Raw genomic sequence first — 22,476 nt, 5'->3', positions numbered from 1 at the left:
GTTCTTGAGCTAGGGGAGGGCAAAGGTGTGGTCGTAAGGAGAAGAAGGAGACGAAGGAGAAGACTAAACACAACAAATACAATATCTATGCCCCGTTGCACGGGCATAGATAAATATTACTGAGCAGGCATATGTTTAAAAGTTCTCCTCTCACGTCTTGGGAAATAGTTTCGATCGTAAGACCCAGTTGATACCGAGCGCTAGTAGATAATACTGTGGACTTGAGGAAAATACATAGTTGTATAAGAAAAAAAAGTTTCACGTTCTCTTTGTAATTTCTTAATGTATTAATATAATCAAGCACAACACATTATAACGAAGAATTGTTATATCGTATGATTGCTTGTACAAAAGACATTAGATTGCTTTCAAAGTCAGAGTAGTGATTACTGGAAATATTATTCCAGTCACTCTTTGATATTTTTTTAACAACAGAAATTGTATTGACTAATCAGTCATATCATATGTATGCAATGGTATATTGCAGTGTTTGGTAAAACTGTATTATCCACATTCTTGCCGTGTCTACGGTAAATACGTTATCAGTGTAGTTTTCTGAATAACCGTCGTTCAATACTTGACTATTTTTCACTATTCACACGTCCATACGTGGTATTACAGTATTTGGTAAGACTACATTACAGGCATTCCTGCTATGTTCGCAGCAAATCCGTTATCAGTGTAGTTTTTCCACTTTCTGAATAACCGTCGTTCAATACTATTTTCACTATTCACGCGTCCATATGTGGTATTACAGTATTCGGTAAGACTACATTACACGCATTCCTGCTTTGTACACGGCAAATGTGTTATCATTGTAGTTTTTCCACTTCCTGAAAATCCGTCGTTCAATTCTATTTTCACTATTCACCAGTTCATATCACATGGTATTGTAGTATTTGGTAAAACTATATTACCTGCATACTTACTATGTACACAGCAAATGTGTTATCAGTGTAGTTTTTCCACTTCTTGAATAACTGTCGTTCACTATTCACCCGTTTATACTACATGGTCTTGTAGTATTTTGTAGAACTATATTACTTGAATGTTTTTCACTTCCTGAATAACCGTCGTTAAATACTATTTTCACTATTCACACGTCCATACGTGGTATTACAGTATTTGGAAAGACTACATTGCACGCATACCTGCTGTGTACACTATTCTCGCTATTCACCAGTTTATACTACGCGATATTGCAGTATCTGGTAAACTACATTACCCTTATCCTTGCTATGTACACAGCAAATGTGTTATCAGTGTAGTTTTTCCACTTCCCGAATAACCGTCGTTCATTACTATTCTCAATATTCAGCAGTTGATACTACGTGATATTGCAGTATCTGGTAAACTACACTACCCGCATCGTTAGCTGTGGAGTTATTTAAAACGTTATTGTAGAATATTTTGGACAAACACTTTTGCAAAATAATTTGTCAACAGTTAAATAACATTCTGTTAAATGTTTTGCATCACGTTTTCAGAACTGTTTTATGAATGTTATGTTGTTATTTGTTGTTGTTTGGTTCGCTCCGCATGCGGAGCTGGGTCATTGCTTTCGCTTGACCCCTGAATTGCTACGTTTTAATTATACTGTTTGCTGGGTAACTTGATTTAGTTCTTCAATTTCTTCTTGAATGTTATTAAAATGTTTCATATCCTTTTATATAACCCGACATTTAAACCTTGTCTGTAAAACGTTGTGTGTTTCGTGGGTAAACACATTTTCACTAATTGAAAGTGTTAATTTACCAACACTTTTGTAATAACAAAAATGGGGCGTGGCAGACGTACAGTTTGTTTTTGCCTTGCCAGTATTTAGTAAAACTACATTCAATTCGATTTAATGCAACATTACCCGCATTATTCCTTTGTGTACAATACCAATTCAATACTATTTAAACTGAAAACTCGTTCAATATTTTTCACTATTCAGAAGTGCATAATATGTGGTATTGTAGTGTTTGGTAACACGACATTAACTGCATTCTTGCTAATGTATACAGCAAATGTGTTATTACATCCTGAAACCCGTCGTTCAATTCTATTTTTACTATACACCAGTTGATACTACGTGATATTGCAGTATTTGGTAAAACCACATTACACGTATCCTTGCTAAGTACACGGCAAATGTGTTATCAGTGTAGTTTTTCCACTTCCCGAATAACTGTCGTTCATAACTATTCTCGCTATACATCAGTTGATACTACATGCTATTGCATTATTTGGTACAACTTCATTACACGTATCCTTGCTATGTACACAGCAAATGTGTTATCAGTGTAGTTTTTCCACTTCCTGAATAACCGTCGTTCATTACTATTCTCGCTATTCACCAGTTGATACTACGTGATATTGCAGTATTTGGTACAACTTCATTACACGTATCCTTGCTATGTACACAGCAAATGTGTTATCAGTGTAGTTTTTCCACTTCCCGAATAACCGTCGTTCATTACTCTTCTCGATATTCACCAGTTGATACTACGTGATATTGCAGTATTTGGTAAAACTTCATTACCCGTATCCTTGCTATGTACACAGCAAATGCGTTATCAGTGCAGTTTTTCCACTTCCCGAATAACTGTCGTTCATTACTATTCTCGCTATACATCAGTTGATACTACGTGATATTGCAGTATTTGGTACAACTACATTACCCGCATCGTTATCAGTGGAGTTATTTAAAACGTTATTGTAAAATATTTCGGACAAACACTTTTGCAAAATAATTTGTGATCAGTTAAATAACATTCTGCATTCTTGCTAATGTATACAGCAAATGTGTTATTAAATCCTGAAACCCGTCGTTCAATTCTATTTTCACTATTCACCAGTTGATACTACGTGGTACTGCAATATTTGGTTATCAGTGCATTTTTTCCACTTCCCGAATAACCGTCGTTCATTACTATTTCTAGCTATTCACCAGTTGATACTACGCGATATTGCAGTATTTGGTAAAACTATATTACCCGTATCCTTGCTATGTACACAGCAAATGTGTTATCAGTGCAGTTTTTCCACTTCCCGAATAACTGTTGTTCATTACTATTCTCGCTATTCACCAGTTGATACTACGCGATATTGCAGTATTTGGTAAAACTATATTACCCGTATCCTTGCTATGTACACAGCAAATGTGTTATCAGTGCAGTTTTTCCACTTCCCGAATAACTGTTGTTCATTACTATTCTCGCTATTCACCAGTTGATACTACGTGATATTGCCGTATTTGGTAAAACTACATTACACGTATCCTTGCTATGTACACAGCAAATGTGTTATCAGTGTAGTTTTTCCACTTCCCGAATAACCGTCGTTATTACTATTCTCGCTATTCATCAGTTGATACTACGTGCTTTTGCAGTTTTTGGTACAAGTTCATTATCCGCATTCTTCATGTTCTTGTTAATTTAGGCAGCAAATGTGTTATCAGTGGAGTTTTTCCACTTCCTGAAAACCCGGTCAATACTATTTTCACTGAGTTGACAGTACACGGTATGCGTTACCAGTGTAGTTTTTTCCACTTACCATGCTTACTGGAAACCCGTCTTTCAATTCTATCCGCTATTCATCTTTTTACAGTCTATGGTGACTCCTTGTACAGAAGACATTGTTTTCAAAATCATAGTAGTAATGAAGCCGCCTTAGGAAATATAATTGAGAAAGATTGTGAATCACGTCGATCAATAAAGGAATACAGACGTAAACAGAGAAGTAATTCATTGGTAGAGCACCAGCGCAGTCACCTTCGGAGCCTTATTTCACCCTTATACAGATGAGCACTCCATTATAATGCCTCTTTGAAGGTGTCTTGGGAAGTATTTCTTGAACTGCATATCTCCTTGTCTTGGGTAGGCATCAATCAATTCTCTAAGGTCTCTGGACTTAGGACCAGACTCTGGTGGGTTAAACCGGTTTTAGGGCGGACTGGGACAATGCATAGACTGTAAGTTTTACAGTCCATGGACAATGTTTCCATTTCATTTTTACTGTTTTTACAATAAAGTGACCATCATGACTAGTGGCGACTCCCCGGGGCGACTCTTGACCTTACCTTCTCATGAATACGTTTAAATTTAGCCGTACTTAACATTCGGTAAAAGAACACGTGTTTCCAAATGCGTTCAATCAGCTTATTGTATTAGGAGGGATGTTATGTATATAATCAGACGCTAAAAATGGCAACGGTTTATTTACTCACTGTAGAGCCCTAGACTAACATAATACATACTAAATGGGCTGGGGCTTAATTAGTTTTTTCACGTACATATTTCCGGTTAGTTATTTCACATATATGAATCCGCTCTTTGATTTAAGTGTGTGTATTCTTCATGCATTAGGTTTTAACGAACATGTCAGCGGAGATTGTATATACATGCACTTCCTGTCTTCAACACTAATAATATTAATAATAATTAGAGATGCGATGTAAACACAAAAAAGTCTCCCCGTAGATATCAAATTAGGAGGCATGACGATTTGCAGAAAGCTCTTCAAAGTCCAACTGTTTTGATTTCTCGAAGGAATGTGCACTATTTACCTTCTCTGTTTCGGTAGCAAAGTCTCCTGGATGTATACTGCCTTGATAGCAAATACTTTGAGGCAACCCCTCGTGCTAAGTTATGCAAGCATCAGTTAACACCCTGCCATCCAGCGGCTGTTCATCATGACGACAGGGCCTACATATATATTATCTGTCTGACATATTCAACTTTTGACCGCTGAGGAACTCCTTACGAGCGACTACCAAACTGAATACGAGGAACATAATTGTCTGAGAAAATACGAAGATTTGAACTGTTCGAATATCGAAAATACCGAAAATCTTGTTTGTATACGCATTTAAATGCGTTTTAAAGAGCGAAAAGAGTTCGACAGATGTTTGTCAAAAAAGCCAATATAGAGAACGTAGACCGGATCCATGGAACCTATTAAACTTGTTTGTTTTGTGATTACACTTTAACTTAAAACTATAATTTTTTTGTCACTGCGCAATAATAATTGAATTGATACTATTATAATTCAATATTATAAAAACAAGGTTTATAATATAGGAGCTCTCTAATGTACATTGATATAAAGCACGGATATACGTCGCATAACTGCATGTACAGGGTGTCCCAGAATGATCTGTACCGGGAAAGATGGAATTTTTTAGGTATGAAGGGCATGTTAAATGTTCATATTGTTTTACATTTTAAGTTTTACATATATTTAGCTTTCTCAGATTTTTAGATTTTAAAAATTGGACGTTTCTAGTAGAAGTTATAGAAGATTGCGTAAAATGGTGAATTCTAAGTTTTGACAACGCAACCTATTTTGAAAATCTGTAACATTACTAACCGTTCAGCACAAAGTTATTTGGAAAAAGTTATGCAGGTATTTTAGTTGTGCCCTGTTCATATTTCCACTAAATAGCCGATATCTATCTATTATTTATGACGTTACGAAGCAATCATTACATGGAATTAAGGATTTGCGGCCTAATCCCATTCTCTCTTTGGCGGTAGTTTTAGTTATTGTGGTGTGAGGTCCATGTAATTTGAAATGCTTGCAGAGGTCGAACTGGTTGTGGTACAGAAAAGATGGCTCCTCAATTTATTGTGCAGCAGCGTAGATTCCTTTCAAAAACTTACTGGCAAACCGGCAGCTATGTTGAGACGCAAAGAAGATTCATTAGACGATTTCCGCGAGCACGCGTTCCAGTCAAAGGAGCGATAGTGTATAACGTAAAGAAGTTTGACGAGCACAGAACTGTCAGGAATCGGCAGAGTGAAGCTTCAGGTGCTCGTAAGACTGTAAGAACTAGAGCGAAGATTGCAGCTGTCTGGCAAGCTTTAAGGCCCAACCCCAACAGTAGTTGTCGTCGAAATGCTGTGCCAAACATCCCACGTTCTTTATTTAATCGTATCGTGCCATTTTCAAGGGTATGCGAGTCGTTTGCGCTGAAAATGAAAAGCAGTTTTTCATTGATTTTACATTATTGCATGCCACGTCAAAACAAATAAAGGTAGCGTGCTGAAATTCACAGAATAAGTAGGAGACATGTCCAGCATTATAATGCATGTATCAAAAATAGATACACTGCCCGTCTTCTATTTTTAGTTATTTTTGCAAACACGGTACAAATCGTTCTGGGACACCCTGTACAACATAAAGCTCCGAATTTTAGAATACGCATTATTTATAGAATTAGATGATGACAGTCGGAGGAAAGAAATTTATCCCGACCGATATATTCTCTCTGTAGACCTATATATGTACAGTTCAATTAATTATAATCCCTCCCGCTCTCTGTATTTGTTGTGGATTTTTATAGCTTAATTAGATTAGCGAGTTTCACTCCACTGCCAGTTCGTGATCAGCAGTAAAAGCACGTGCAGCAATATAAATCACACAATATGCACAATTGCACATGCAACATCCAGATTCGTCTCTTAATTTCCGCCCCATAAAACACAAATTGTGTTACTATGTTGTATAATATCTGTGATTTGAATGGCGTCCACAAATTCAGATAATTGTGCCAGTTTAACTTTTATGCAAGTCATTTCCATTCAAACGTCACTCACTGGATTTGTTTTTCTTTTCTTTGGTATATAAATGCTGTCACTGGAATAATGACCTACATCGAACTTTTGCCAGAGTATCCTACATATCAAGTTCCACACCTTCATATCGAGTTACTTCAAGCCGGGCTTCAAGCACCCAGTCTATTTTGGTTCATATATATAGTGTATTGGTCTGATATATTGTGTGCATTTAGAAACGTGCAGTTTATGTTTATTGATAGCCCAACGGCATATTTCGTGACCTAACCACTTCCCCATTTGGTTGATTTGATCGATTTGGGTAACTGCAACTCCGATGCCTTGAGTCGCGTATAGTTTTATTGTGGACATCCCGCGAGAAAGTGCATGGGTTTCAGAGTCATTTACTTGAAGGGGTATTATACTACGTGCTTATCACTTTCAATGTCATAGCCAGTCTCTTGATATTGGCCTAATATTTTGATAAAGTTCCCTAATTTAAAAAAAAAAAGGTAAATTGTTCTGTAATTCCCGATAATGGTATAGCGAAAAAAACATATTCCATGGTGAATGAGCCACGAATATTATTCAATTCCAGGTGTCTGAAATGCAAGGGCATTCTACGTGCATATCACACGTTACTGTTCATATTCATAGTAATATCTGATTATAAAACTTTAATATAGTTGTGAATAGTTTCCAAGAAAGTTGCGTTAAAATGGCATATCTGAAACGTGTGGAGACCTCTTGCTATTAAGCGTGTCTCAATGCAGTGTTTCTGAATTGACGCAGCATAGAATTCATTATTTAGATTTGCATTATGTTATCTACGGTAGATAGCATGTATGTTTGCTAAGAGTTGCGATGGATAATACCCGTAATGTGTTCAAGGTTGCGTTCTGTAGCCTAAATAATAATTGCATTCTTTATACAACACAATGGTTTTGTTCTGCACAGCATAATGCCCATAGCGTTAACATGTTTAAATTCGAATCTCCCAACCATGCCAACGCGTCTAGAAAGTCAATTAACAATACATACAAAAGTATAAGAAATATAGATATCATTTATTTATTTCTCCTGTTGAAAAAGTTTTTTTTAATCTAAACCACTAACTTTTAGGAGTGGCGTGTGGTAATTCGAGGATTGCTCCAACAGTTATTTCTTGTTATCGATTTTTTTTCTCTCTCCTGATGACCATTGCTTGACCGCGAGTTCCCCTTCTGCACTAGTTCACTTAATATAAGTGTCGCCGTTGGGGAGTGCCTGTGTACTTTCATCCGTCTCTCTTATCAGGTGATATGCAACTTGTCTTTTCAATTGAGCATAAATGCAGCTTCGTATCCAAACCTGTTATTTATTACAAAGAAAACTATCACGGCTATCATGGCTGGACAGGGAACGGTTTCTTGTCATTTTTTTTACATCAGTACATCCAAAGTTGACCTACATGGGAATCGGTCATTGTGCCAATATACTCTGGTTGAAATGATTTGCCCACAGTCTCAAGAAAAAAGGAAGTAAGGTATAATCTAAAACGTAATATCTATACATGGACAATAATAATAGTTGAGACACCCGAGCGTTTGTCCAATATCCATCCTTCCCCTTCTTTGAGTGCTGGTTGAATGTAGTCATGGTAGTGGTTACTTCGTAATTGATAGGTGTGTAATTGAACTCTGAGTTGAGTTTTGTAAAACGGTCCCATGAGCAGATGAGGCTGGCTGTATTGGATCGCGACTAGAATAAGATATTAGAATAACTGATCTCTTACAGCAGCGCAAAATAGTATGGAGTAATGAGCTCCTATTAAAACACCGCTATTTACTAGAAATTCGAATGTAACCGATTATATAGGCATGAATAACTGAACATGGCACATCTCATGCAAAGTGTTCCAACATTTTTGTTCACCATAGTCGGATCGAAAAAGTCACATGAAATGAGACGTGTGTCTAGAGTGTCGCGATGATTTCACGCTATATCGGATGATGTGTATAATTTGCGTTACCAGATTTCGACCTATAAACCAGATATGTAGCAGGTTTATATTGCTACTTCGTCAATTCCACCCACTCAATGATGTTGTTTGTCGATTTCTAAGAAGGTATATGATGCGAAAGGTATATGCTGGTATTTTTATTGACTTCTTTTTTAGACTGTTCCAAATATCATCAAGTTTTTGTTAACTATTACAGAATCTCCTTTTTAGAAAAATCAAACTGTTTTACTTCCATCTCTTGACCTTGAAATTTGAAGTGCACGAAGAAAAACAGTTACCCTTTGATACGCATAAGGTGATGTTCATGAAATTCACGTATGAATGATATGACGTAAACAATGGAATCCGAATGGAACAGTGTAATGAGTGTTGCCGTAGCAACAACACATTTTACAACATTTTCTCCTTTTCCGCTGATACTCACCTACAAGAAATGAGATGAATACAAAGCGAGGTGTTAATTCTTACTTCTCCACATGTGGCTGTACAGCCAAGGCGAAATGTCTTACTTCTCCACATGCGACTGTACAGCCAAGGCCAAATGTCTTACTTCTCCACATGCGGCTGTACAGCCAAGGACAAATGTCTTACTTCTCCACATGCGGCTGTACAGCCAAGGCCAAAATGTCTTACTTCTCCACATGCGGCTGTACAGCCAAGGACAAATGTCTTACTTCTCCACATGCGGCTGTACAGGCCAAGGCCAAATGTCTTACTTCGCCACATGCAAATGTCTTACTTGGCCACGTGTGGCTGTACAGCTAAGGGCCAAATGTCTTACTTCGCCACATCAAATGTCTTACTTGGCCACGTGCGTCTGTACAGCTATGGGCCAAATGTCTTACTTTTCCACATGCGGCTGTACAGCCAAAGCCAAATGTCTTACTTCGCCACATGCAAATGTCTTACTTGGCCACGTGCGGCTGTACAGATAAGGGCCAAATGTCTTACTTCTCCACATGCGGCTGTAGAGTCAAAGCCAAATGTCTTACTTCTCCACATGCGGCTGTACAGCCAAGGACAAATGTCTTACTTCTCCACATGCGGCTGTACAGGCCAAGGCCAAATGTCTTACTTCGCCACATGCAAATGTCTTACTTGGCCACGTGTGGCTGTACAGCTAAGGGCCAAATGTCTTACTTCGCCACATCAAATGTCTTACTTGGCCACGTGCGTCTGTACAGCTATGGGCCAAATGTCTTACTTTTCCACATGCGGCTGTACAGCCAAAGCCAAATGTCTTACTTCGCCACATGCAAATGTCTTACTTGGCCACGTGCGGCTGTACAGATAAGGGCCAAATGTCTTACTTCTCCACATGCGGCTGTAGAGTCAAGGCCAAATGTCTTACTTCTCCACATGCGGCTGTACAGTCAAGGCCAAATGTCTTACTTCTCCACATACGGCTGTACAGCCAAGGCCACATGTCTTACTTCTCCACATGCGGCTGTACAGTCAAGGCCAAATGTCTTACTTCTCCACATGCGGCTGGCTGTACAGTCATGGCCAAATGTCTTACTTCTCCACATGCGGCTGTAGAGTCAAAGCCAAATGTCTTACTTCTCCACATGCGGCTGTAGAGTCAAGGCCAAATGTCTTACTTCTCCACATGCGGCTGTACAGCCAAGGCCAAATGTCTTACTTCTCCACATGCGGCTGTACAGTCAAGGCCACATGTCTTACTTCTCCACATGCGGCTGTACAGTCAAGGCCAAATGTCTTACTTCTCCACATGCGGCTGTACAGTCATGGCCAAATGTCTTACTTCTCCACATGCGGCTGTACAGTCATGGCCAAATGTCTTACTTCTCCACATGCGGCTGTACAGTCATGGCCAAATGTCTTACTTCTCCACATGCGGCTGTACAGTCAAGGCCAAATGTCTTACTTCTCCACATGCGGTTGTACTGCCAAGGCCAAAATGTCTTACTTCTCCACATGCGGCTGTACAGCCAAGGCCAAATATCTTACTTCTCCACATGCGGCTGTACAGCCAAGGGCAAATGAATGTCTTACTTTTCCACATGCGGCTGTATACAGCCAAGGCCAAATGTCTTACTTCTCCGCATGCGGCTGTACAACCAAGGCCAAATGTCCCACATGCAAATGTCTTACTTGGCCACGTGCGGCTGTACATGCAGCTAAGGGCCAAATATCTTACTTCTCCGCATGCGGCTGTACAGTAACGGCCAAATGTCTTACTTCTCCACATGCGGCTGTACAGTAACGGCCAAAATGTCTTACTTCTCCACATGCGGCTGTACAGCCAAGGCCAAAATGTCTTACTTCTCCACATGCGGCTGTACAGCCAAGGCCAAAATGTCTTACTTCTCCACATGCGGCTGTACAGCCAAGGCCAAAATGTCTTACTTCTCCACATGCGGCTGTACTGCCAAGGCCAACATGTCTTTCTTCTCCACATGCGGCTGTACAGCCAAGGACAAATGTCTTACTTCTCCACATGCGGCTGTACAGGCCAAGGCCAAATGTCTTACTTCGCCAAATGTCTAACAGTGTAATGAGTGTTGCCGTAGCAACAACACATTTTACAACATTTTCTCCTTTTCCGCTGATACTCACCTACAAGAAATGAGATGAATACAAAGCGAGGTGTTAATTTGAACTAACGTTTATTTTGACTGTGTCGTCAGTATCACACGCTTGACGGAATTGCTGACGGCATTTTCCTGTATATGGAAGTCGTTATGAGGTATAATGTGAAGCTTAGTTGATACAAAAAGTAGAAACGAAGGCAAGGCCAAATGTCTTACTTCTCCACATGTGGCTGTACAGCCAAGGCGAAATGTCTTACTTCTCCACATGCGACTGTACAGCCAAGGCCAAATGTCTTACTTCTCCACATGCGGCTGTACAGCCAAGGACAAATGTCTTACTTCTCCACATGCGGCTGTACAGCCAAGGCCAAAATGTCTTACTTCTCCACACATGCGGCTGTACAGCCAAGGACAAATGTCTTACTTCTCCACATGCGGCTGTACAGGCCAAGGCCAAATGTCTTACTTCGCCACATGCAAATGTCTTACTTGGCCACGTGTGGCTGTACAGCTAAGGGCCAAATGTCTTACTTCGCCACATCAAATGTCTTACTTGGCCACGTGCGTCTGTACAGCTATGGGCCAAATGTCTTACTTTTCCACATGCGGCTGTACAGCCAAAGCCAAATGTCTTACTTCGCCACATGCAAATGTCTTACTTGGCCACGTGCGGCTGTACAGATAAGGGCCAAATGTCTTACTTCTCCACATGCGGCTGTAGAGTCAAAGCCAAATGTCTTACTTCTCCACATGCGGCTGTACAGCCAAGGACAAATGTCTTACTTCTCCACATGCGGCTGTACAGGCCAAGGCCAAATGTCTTACTTCGCCACATGCAAATGTCTTACTTGGCCACGTGTGGCTGTACAGCTAAGGGCCAAATGTCTTACTTCGCCACATCAAATGTCTTACTTGGCCACGTGCGTCTGTACAGCTATGGGCCAAATGTCTTACTTTTCCACATGCGGCTGTACAGCCAAAGCCAAATGTCTTACTTCGCCACATGCAAATGTCTTACTTGGCCACGTGCGGCTGTACAGATAAGGGCCAAATGTCTTACTTCTCCACATGCGGCTGTAGAGTCAAGGCCAAATGTCTTACTTCTCCACATGCGGCTGTACAGTCAAGGCCAAATGTCTTACTTCTCCACATACGGCTGTACAGCCAAGGCCACATGTCTTACTTCTCCACATGCGGCTGTACAGTCAAGGCCAAATGTCTTACTTCTCCACATGCGGCTGTACAGTCATGGCCAAATGTCTTACTTCTCCACATGCGGCTGTAGAGTCAAAGCCAAATGTCTTACTTCTCCACATGCGGCTGTAGAGTCAAGGCCAAATGTCTTACTTCTCCACATGCGGCTGTACAGCCAAGGCCAAATGTCTTACTTCTCCACATGCGGCTGTACAGTCAAGGCCACATGTCTTACTTCTCCACATGCGGCTGTACAGTCAAGGCCAAATGTCTTACTTCTCCACATGCGGCTGTACAGTCATGGCCAAATGTCTTACTTCTCCACATGCGGCTGTACAGTCATGGCCAAATGTCTTACTTCTCCACATGCGGCTGTACAGTCATGGCCAAATGTCTTACTTCTCCACATGCGGCTGTACAGCCAAGGCCAAATGTCTTACTTCGCCACATCAAATGTCTTACTTGGCCACGTGCGTCTGTACAGCTATGGGCCAAATGTCTTACTTTTCCACATGCGGCTGTACAGCCAAAGCCAAATGTCTTACTTCGCCACATGCAAATGTCTTACTTGGCCACGTGCGGCTGTACAGATAAGGGCCAAATGTCTTACTTCTCCACATGCGGCTGTAGAGTCAAGGCCAAATGTCTTACTTCTCCACATGCGGCTGTACAGTCAAGGCCAAATGTCTTACTTCTCCACATACGGCTGTACAGCCAAGGCCACATGTCTTACTTCTCCACATGCGGCTGTACAGTCAAGGCCAAATGTCTTACTTCTCCACATGCGGCTGTACAGTCATGGCCAAATGTCTTACTTCTCCACATGCGGCTGTAGAGTCAAAGCCAAATGTCTTACTTCTCCACATGCGGCTGTAGAGTCAAGGCCAAATGTCTTACTTCTCCACATGCGGCTGTACAGCCAAGGCCAAATGTCTTACTTCTCCACATGCGGCTGTACAGTCAAGGCCACATGTCTTACTTCTCCACATGCGGCTGTACAGTCAAGGCCAAATGTCTTACTTCTCCACATGCGGCTGTACAGTCATGGCCAAATGTCTTACTTCTCCACATGCGGCTGTACAGTCATGGCCAAATGTCTTACTTCTCCACATGCGGCTGTACAGTCATGGCCAAATGTCTTACTTCTCCACATGCGGCTGTACAGTCAAGGCCAAATGTCTTACTTCTCCACATGCGGTTGTACTGCCAAGGCCAAAATGTCTTACTTCTCCACATGCGGCTGTACAGCCAAGGCCAAATATCTTACTTCTCCACATGCGGCTGTACAGCCAAGGGCAAATGAATGTCTTACTTTTTCCACATGCGGCTGTATACAGCCAAGGCCAAATGTCTTACTTCTCCGCATGCGGCTGTACAACCAAGGCCAAATGTCCCACATGCAAATGTCTTACTTGGCCACGTGCGGCTGTACATGCAGCTAAGGGCCAAATATCTTACTTCTCCGCATGCGGCTGTACAGTAACGGCCAAATGTCTTACTTCTCCACATGCGGCTGTACAGTAACGGCCAAAATGTCTTACTTCTCCACATGCGGCTGTACAGCCAAGGCCAAAATGTCTTACTTCTCCACATGCGGCTGTACAGCCAAGGCCAAAATGTCTTACTTCTCCACATGCGGCTGTACAGCCAAGGCCAAAATGTCTTACTTCTCCACATGCGGCTGTACTGCCAAGGCCAACATGTCTTTCTTCTCCACATGCGGCTGTACAGCCAAGGCCAAAATGTCTTACTTCTCCACATGCGGCTGTACAGCCAAGGCCAAATATCTAACTTTTCATATTTTGTCGTTGTTCGGGGACTGAAATAAGAGACAGCAAGTGTTCTAACGACAATCCGCCCACTTTTGACTTTTAATGCACTGACATTCATAAGGCTTCAGGACATATTCAGTGTTGATCCGAGTCTACTCATTATATGAATAATATTATATAGAAGCATTATAAATTTAAAAATCTGCAGCTTTGAAGCTTCAAGTGTGACCTTATCAAATCACAATAATCCTCGCAGCATCGGAGTTGTAAGACAACGAACATAGCGCCGATAATGTCATTCTTATCATGCTTAGGCCTATATGTTTTTCGAATTTTGCATACGACATAAACATGATAGAACGGCGGACTTCTTACCTTCGGCAGGCCCTTCGGTGAGAAAATATCAGCGCCATCAACGGTGAAATGTGTTTCGGTTTTTTTTATTCAGAATTTCGTTTCGTGCGGGCCTTTTTTTGTTCGTTCCGTTCATTGGTCCGTTGTAGTGTTAGGTTTTCAGGCTTTGTTAAATAGATTGCCCTACTTGGATATCGCAGGTGTCAAACCCGGGGGACGGCAAAATTGGAATGTGGAGTGGGGATGTGCCCCCTGAAAAGTGTGAAATTTTTCAAACTGAAGCCCCGATAAAAGTTTTTATTTGAAAAAGCCGAAAATTTGAGACATGACGACCTAATTGAAGCCATTCGTGGACAAGTCTTCACCATTATTGTCTGAATTATTGCTTTCAAAACAAAGTGCCGGGTGTTCAAAGCAGAAGCGAAAATGGCAACTTCTTTATGCATACACAAGGGGTGGCTGAGGTGGATGCTCCTCCCTGATAAGTTGAACATTTTTGCAAAATGAAGGCCAAATTGAAGCCATTTTACATAAATATAATTTCCATTATGATGTTGTGTTCACTCACGTAATCAGGCTACGTCTGCAGTGACTCTGAGCTAGCTTGAAACTCAGTTTAATTTAAAAACATTTAGATATAAAGATAAAACAAACCACTCTTATCGTTTGAAATTACTCTTGGCATTTACATGTGTAAACATCTCTATAGATCATTGATGTCTCCAGCAGATATATTGAGCCTGTATAAATTAGAATTAAAAAGACATGAAAGGTGTTTTCGACCTAATTCCTCGCGGATGAGATCTACAGAATTATTATTACACAAGTCCCCACAAGAATTGGCAATGTTTGGCGGTGACAAGAATCTCTCTTCGATATGTGATGCTACTCGCAAGCGTTGCATTGGACTAAATTATAATAATTTATGAAAGACATATACGTGACGTAAATCTATGTTATTACACGCTGATCAAATCATTTATCCGTTTTATAACAAGCCCATGTTTTCTGTGAATACTGTAAAAATAAGCACACAACACGGCAGAAATTCCACAATTATGTTCTATCACGTCAATTTATTACGTAATCAAATATTTGAAGTTGGCCCTTTAGCCTACTCTTTTGTATAGCAGGAGATGTTTTAACATAATCCTACTTAAAAGTATCTACGCCAAACTTCCCATTTACATAGTTACCACATGGTTACATAATCGGTTCATACAACATCGTCCTCAAATTAGCTCTATAGAAAAGCAGCTCCACTAACTGAGCTGATATAGATAAATATTTGTGTGTCGAAACAGTCTTAGAATTCTGTCTACCTAAACACCCAAATAGCGATGCAGATTACTGTGCTCTCATAAATCAATCACTGGCCAAGGAATGAGAATGCATGTTCGTCGATTGGAGCTATAAATATCTGTGCTCGCAATTAAAGTATAGAAGTAAGCGTAGAGAACTGCTTACCGATTTATTGGTGTGTTAAATTAGCAACGTATTGCACAGGGCAAGGAATCCTTCCATCCCTGTAGTTTATGGGGGTAATTGGTTCAAATAATTGCCCAGGGATCTGATGACAAGATATCCTTAGGCTATTTATGCAATAATAATCGTGTCATGCACTTTCATATTTTATAAACTAATGGCGAGTCTTATCTGATATTAAATAAACCGAATCCCGAGAGATTATTTAAAACTACTAACTTAAATGTGAAATCTAATCTAATCTTTTATTTTGAATGTACTCGAGAAATACCTTGCAAAAGAGAAAATAGTTGCAAAGGTATTTCATATGAACTGGATTTTAATGGTAAAAGATAACTTTATACCATATTTTATATTTTTCAGCCATACACGAGTTTCCTGCAGATTTTTTTACAAATGAACAGCGGGAAAAAGGTGCTATAATTCTACATGCTTTATGTGTAAGTATATTCCTCAATTCTTTGCATGCTCTTTGTAAATCCTGATTGCAAGTTATTGTAATTGCTTACATGTTTTGTATTTTGTTAGTGTGTGTTGTCAAATACTGACAATTTAAAAATGATCAATATTTGACCGCATTTGTCCTTGGAATGTTTTTATTTTTAGTGTTTGAAACAGTATACAATACACAAGAAGTACAATGAAGAATTTAGGTGCAAATCATATACAACAAATACATTGTCAAGTCCCGGGTGTCAAGTGCGTTTTGATCATTACGCACGTGCCTCCCGAACCAAACCTTTTTTAAAACAAAACTCTAACATAATATCATTTGATATTGGCCGTGAAAACCCCGTCACGAGCGAGCAGGACCAACCGTGACTTGTCACATATTACAGGATGCAATCACGACCATTATCAAACAGAAATGGAGACTATGTTACCAATTCACACACTTAAAAAACCCTGCCAATGTGCTGGCAAACAACACTCTCCAAACAATGACCTATATCTTTCACCATCTTTTATCATTATAGTATCTGTGCAATACACACGTAGGCTGTTCACTCGTGTTTGTATTTTCAAATTCAATTTTCTGTGTAGATGCATGTCAAAGTGGCTAAACGTTGGCATGGAGCGTAAAATTTCATTTGATAAATTGAAACGGCAATACTCCGCAAGCTTAGGTCTCTAGCGCTCATCGAAAAATAAAATCCTATAGCAAATATCCCATTAATTTCCGGACAATTTTCGTTATATAACAAAAAATGACCTTTAAGAAAAGGTCGTGGATTAGAAATCTGATTTAGGTACGAGCACGTTTGAGTTGAGTCTTCAACACATTTGGAAATATTTTAATACAGCTGCCGTAGGGACCCTGTATTACACTGACGGACTCTTTATACTAATCATTAACGATTGCTTTCATGATTCTGGACATCTTAGTCCAATTGTCAAGTCCCAACGTTGATTGCCAAGTTATATTGATGAATAAGCCCCAAAAAGCATGAAAACTTTTTTTAGTACTTCATTGGTCAATTTTGATGCAACCCAAATCACAAACAAAATGCAAAGCAGTGTAATATAATGCGATTGGCTTGGCTCAATAGCAGCTTGTACTTCATTGGTCATTTATATATTGTTTTATCCTTTTATCAAATGACACTTGACATTAAAGATGGGCACAGTGGTTAGTGGGATAATTATTGTATTTGAAACAATGGATATGGGAGTTCATATTTATCATGTTTTTATAATGTGTCTTATATGATCAAGATAATCTTCTAACCTTGAAACATAAACTGAGCTCAAAAAGAAACTTATAATTTTTCACAACTTGTGAATCACAAGGTCATATCTTAAAATCCTGTCCGTTAAAATGAACTAAAATTACACACAGGCTTACTTCAATCATATTTTGTCAATACTCTACTCTAAACACATGTCAGTAACCAAGCAGTTATCCAACTGACACAACAGCAAAATGCACTGACATGGAACAGCTTCCTGGACCACAATCACAGCCCAATAATTGGCACCCAGCATAATAAATCCTGGCACAGATGATGAAATGGTGCTGCTTTCTGCTTTTCCACACTATTCCACTTACTCTTTGGGAATTAAGGATCTTGTACTCATTCTCACAGATTTATTGTGCTGGGTGCCAATTATTGGGCTGTGAATGTGGTCCAGGAAGCTGTTCCATGTCAGTGCATTTTGCTGTTGTGTCAGTTGGATAACTGCTTGGTTACTGACATGTGTTTAGAATAGAGTATTGAAGTAAGCCTGTGTGTAATTTTGGTTCATTTTGATGGACAGGATTTTAAGATATGACCTTGTGAAAAATTACAAGTTTCTTTTTGAGCTCAGTTTATATGACGTTTTGGTAGTATTGGTGAGGTAAATCTTTATTCAATCAGATTTGGTATTACTAAAAAAACTTTCAAGTAAAACTCATAATAATAGTATTACAGCCAGGATATTACAGTGTGCCATATCTTGTATAATTCGAGGGTTGACAAACAGAAGGCCTTAACTCACTTTTGGCCATTTTGAGATATTGGTACCAAAATAATCTGTAATACCCACAGATTATTAAAATCATAAGCCTTAAGGGGGTACTACAACCATGTGGTAAATTTGTGACTGTTTTTGCATTTTTCTCAAAAAATAATTACACACTGGTAATAAAAGTTATGTATATTATTGGGGCAAAGGAATCTAATTACTACACTGAAATTTCAGTGACTCAAGACAAGCGGTTCAGTATATATGTCTTGTCTTGTGTCACTGAAATTCCAGTGTAGTAATTGGATTCCTTGCCCCTATAATATACATAACTTTTGTTACCACTGTGTTATTAGTTTTTGAAAAAAAAATGCAAAAATATACACAAATTTATCTAGGGGTGTAGTACCCCCTTAAAACTCAAGTCAACTTCCTATTGCATCTATAGTACAATAATACTTGGTCACATCTCAATGCAAAATATTATTTTTACTCATTTTTCTCAAAAAGGCACTTTTTGAGTTAAGGCCTTCTGTTTGTCAACCCTCGAATTATTACTTAACGTTTAATACCCTCATATCAAAAATACCTAATTAATGATGGGCACACTGGTTAGGAAAATAAGTGTAATAATTATTGTATTGGAACAGAATGGATAGAGAAGATTAGAGTTGTGGCTGTGACGCCATTTTCCCCCGTAAAGCCGTATAAGAAATTGTTTACTGCTCTATGCCGAAAGTCTTTAGAACCACAAAACTGCTGGTGCCCAATAGTAAACTTCATTAGATTTGAGCTAGAAATAATAATAATGATAAGAAATAAGATCCTTGAAATGAAATCGGATGCTCGACAAAAGGGGGTCATCTGATGCTGATGACAGTGGAATAACTATAGCAGCATTATGATGACCATGATTGGAGGTCCGGATTGGAGGTTTCTATCCTTTGTCAGTGCTGCAGCCTTACGTGAATGAGTGCTTTGATTCGTTAGGATAGTGTTGGAGTAATATGAGACCTTTTGAAAGAATAAGAATGGAAAATGCATTAACAGAAGCAGTAGTGTAAGAATTGGGTAAAAAAAGGTTTCGCGCGAAAAACGTACTCTGATATTTTATCTGGTTATTAGTGAGAACAATAGAACGATAATTTCAACAAATCATTTCACTCGATTCAAGGCTATCTATAGAATGCTTCAACAATGGATCGCTAGTAAATAGTAAAAATAGCCTTGGCCTAAAAAGGGGCGAGAGGTGCCATATTTACGGATTCAGGTTAAATTCAAAATTGACATCACTTAATTCGGACTGTAAATGTAATCATTTATGCCAAAATTGAAGTACTAAAAGTAGATATTTGAATAACTCCTTTACCTTTTCTCTCTATTTTGCCTATAGGTTATCTATATGTTCCTTGCATTAGCTATAGTGTGTGATGACTACTTTGTATCTTCGCTAGAGAAAATATGTCAGGTAAGCTGCTCCAAATTTAGCTCACTTTGTTGTGGCTATTTATGGACGACGCAATTATTTCTCACAACACGTTTGACACCAGCCCAAATACCATTTATCGTATCTGTAGATATACGTCAACGAAACAAATAACTGTGGGACATTGCAAATACACTATCTTTTAATATGTTTATGGAAGCATTGTTCATTACCTCTGTTTAACATAAACTATACTACATGTACAAATGATGTAGAACTTTCCAAAATAGAACTTTCAACAATCTTGCAAATATTGAAATTGAAAAAGTTGCGACGCTTACAAGATGGCCGCGCTTACAAGATGGCCCATCTGTACGTCATAATGTGTACGTCATAACCTTTGATTGCAAGTTTCCGCCAAATAAGCGTTTGCACGAAAGCTTATACATTACTTAATATATTAGCATCTTTAGCCTTTACCCTTATTACATTTCTTAACATGAACCAGATGTGGCCGGAATAATGTTACCATTGGGATAGCATGTATCAAAGTAAATGTATTTGAATTAAGTACATTATTTATACAAAAATGAAATGCATTTGAAAGGATTTTAATACAAAATCGTTTGTTGGGATATTGTTTAAACCTTTTGTTGGGATATTTATTTATTGTTTAAACCTTTTGTTGGGATATTTATTTATTGTTTAAACCTTCTGTTGGGATATTTATTTATTGTTTAAACCTTTTGTTGGGATATTTATTTATTGTTTAAACCTTTTGTTGGGATATTTATTTATTGTTTAAACCTTTTGTTGGGATATTTATTTATTGTTTAAACCTTTTGTTGGGATATTTATTTATTGTTTAAACCTTTTGTTGGGATATTTATTTATTGTTTAAACCTTTTGTTGGGATATTTATTTATTGTTTAAACCTTTTGTTGGGATATTTATTTATTGTTTAAACCTTTTGCTGGGATATTTATTTATTGTTTAAACCTTTTGTTGGGATATTTATTTATTGTTTAAACCTTTTGTTGGGATATTTATTTATTGTTTAAACCTTTTGTTGGGATATTTATTTATTGTTTAAACCTTTTGTTGGGATATTTATTTATTGTTTAAACAGAGTAGCTTACAGAATGATTGTTTTTTATTATTTTTGTGTTGCAGCATTTAGGGTTTTCAGAAGATGTGGCTGGTGCAACATTTATGGCCGCAGGAAGCTCTGCTCCGGAACTTTTCACTTCCGTAATCGGTATGTCATGTATAAAAATATTCTTTTGTGTTGTCTCAAAATGTTACAAAAATAATTTAATATTGAAAGAATTGAGATTTTTTTATCTAAACGTGTGCCACTTTCAAACGAGTGATTATAAATAACCCCCATTCAACCACTTACTTCATGTTTTTACAATCTGGGGAGTCAATTCTCCTAACACAACTCAAAGATGTGGTGACTATATTGTGGCATATACCTGACGTTGTGTGTCACTAGGGTTTAAGGTATAATTACTATTACTTAAAAACAATGTATGTCAAGTAAGGCGACGTAAAAAAACAAGGCATCGATGAGGTCAGGTACGCTGTTTGTAACGGCTAAAATTGTTGCTTCCATTTCTACAGGTGTCTTCATAGCAAAAGGTGACGTAGGAGTAGGCACCATTGTTGGATCAGCTGTATTTAATATTCTTGTTATTATTGGAATATGTGGAATATTTGCTGGACAGGTAAGAGGCGCCAAATGACAAACATATTCAAATATACATGTACACAGACAGACAGACAGACAGACGAGTAGAGAAGATAATCTTAGCATGAACGTTCATCTGTATTGGTAATCCATAGAAAGATTTTAACTCTTGATCTCAATACAAACATATTTACCTCCGTAATTTTCAGCTGTTGCTACTACAGCCTTCTTCAGCGGACTGACCCGATCGAGCGCACTTTAAGGAAGCCATACACATCAGGGCCAACCACCATCTCTGAACAAGGACGGAGGGCGCTACAAGCTACCAAAGGCCTATGACCCGATTATTACGTCACGCTTCAAATGTGCTCGATCGGGATAGTCCGCTGAAGACGGCAAAAGCTGAAAATAACGGAGGTAAATATATTTGTATTGAGATCAAGAGTTAAAATCTTTCTATAAGCTTGATAATCATTAGATCGAGCTCTCGATAAGCAGGCAGGTTTGGCAATCACGCACGTTTGGAAATGAACATGGGGGTACATTATTGATGGTGAGATCCAACCCCTTCTGAACACGTCTCATTTACTATCAAGTTTAATATCAGCCAACATTTTACCGCAAACCGCGAATACTAGATTGTGGTATAGCGATGTTGTGATTTTCAACGCCTTCTCATCGTCCAATTAATATGATCATGTAGTCTATTTATTACGTATCTCGTAGGTGTTGTCCTACGTCAGTTCTCTTGATTGAAGTCCCCAATTATTGACCGACTAAGCAGGTGATCACTTGTCTCTTTAAAAATTTACATGCCTTACAACGTCATGAGAATCAAAGGATCATTTATGCAGTCCAAAGTTATATGACATTTGTATCTTTCTTACCAAAAGTATCTCCATAAATTTATAAATGTATGGGTTTCCTGTATTGAGTTGTCAATTAAACTGCACTACACGGATAAACACCAAACAAGTTGTTGTTTTTGACGTCATCGTGAGACGT

The 22,476-nt window shown here is 38.8% G+C and overlaps 1 protein-coding gene across 1 annotated transcript in view; it reads left to right on the top strand.

Annotated features, from left to right (window-relative positions):
• The window catches only part of LOC140153467 (sodium/potassium/calcium exchanger 4-like), a 122,052-nt gene that overhangs the window by 60,630 nt on the left and 38,946 nt on the right, over positions 1–22,476 (top strand). Inside the window, 4 exon segments of the mRNA XM_072176226.1 lie at positions 16,268–16,344; positions 19,746–19,820; positions 20,952–21,036; positions 21,405–21,508. Coding sequence (XP_072032327.1) covers positions 16,268–16,344; positions 19,746–19,820; positions 20,952–21,036; positions 21,405–21,508 — 341 coding nt within the window.

This window comes from Amphiura filiformis, chromosome 5 (assembly GCF_039555335.1).
Source record: "Amphiura filiformis chromosome 5, Afil_fr2py, whole genome shotgun sequence".
In the NCBI taxonomy this organism is placed as follows: Eukaryota; Metazoa; Echinodermata; class Ophiuroidea; order Amphilepidida; family Amphiuridae; genus Amphiura; species Amphiura filiformis.
The sequence above is the reverse complement of the archived record's forward strand: the minus strand, read 5'-3'. Positions and strand labels throughout refer to the sequence as shown.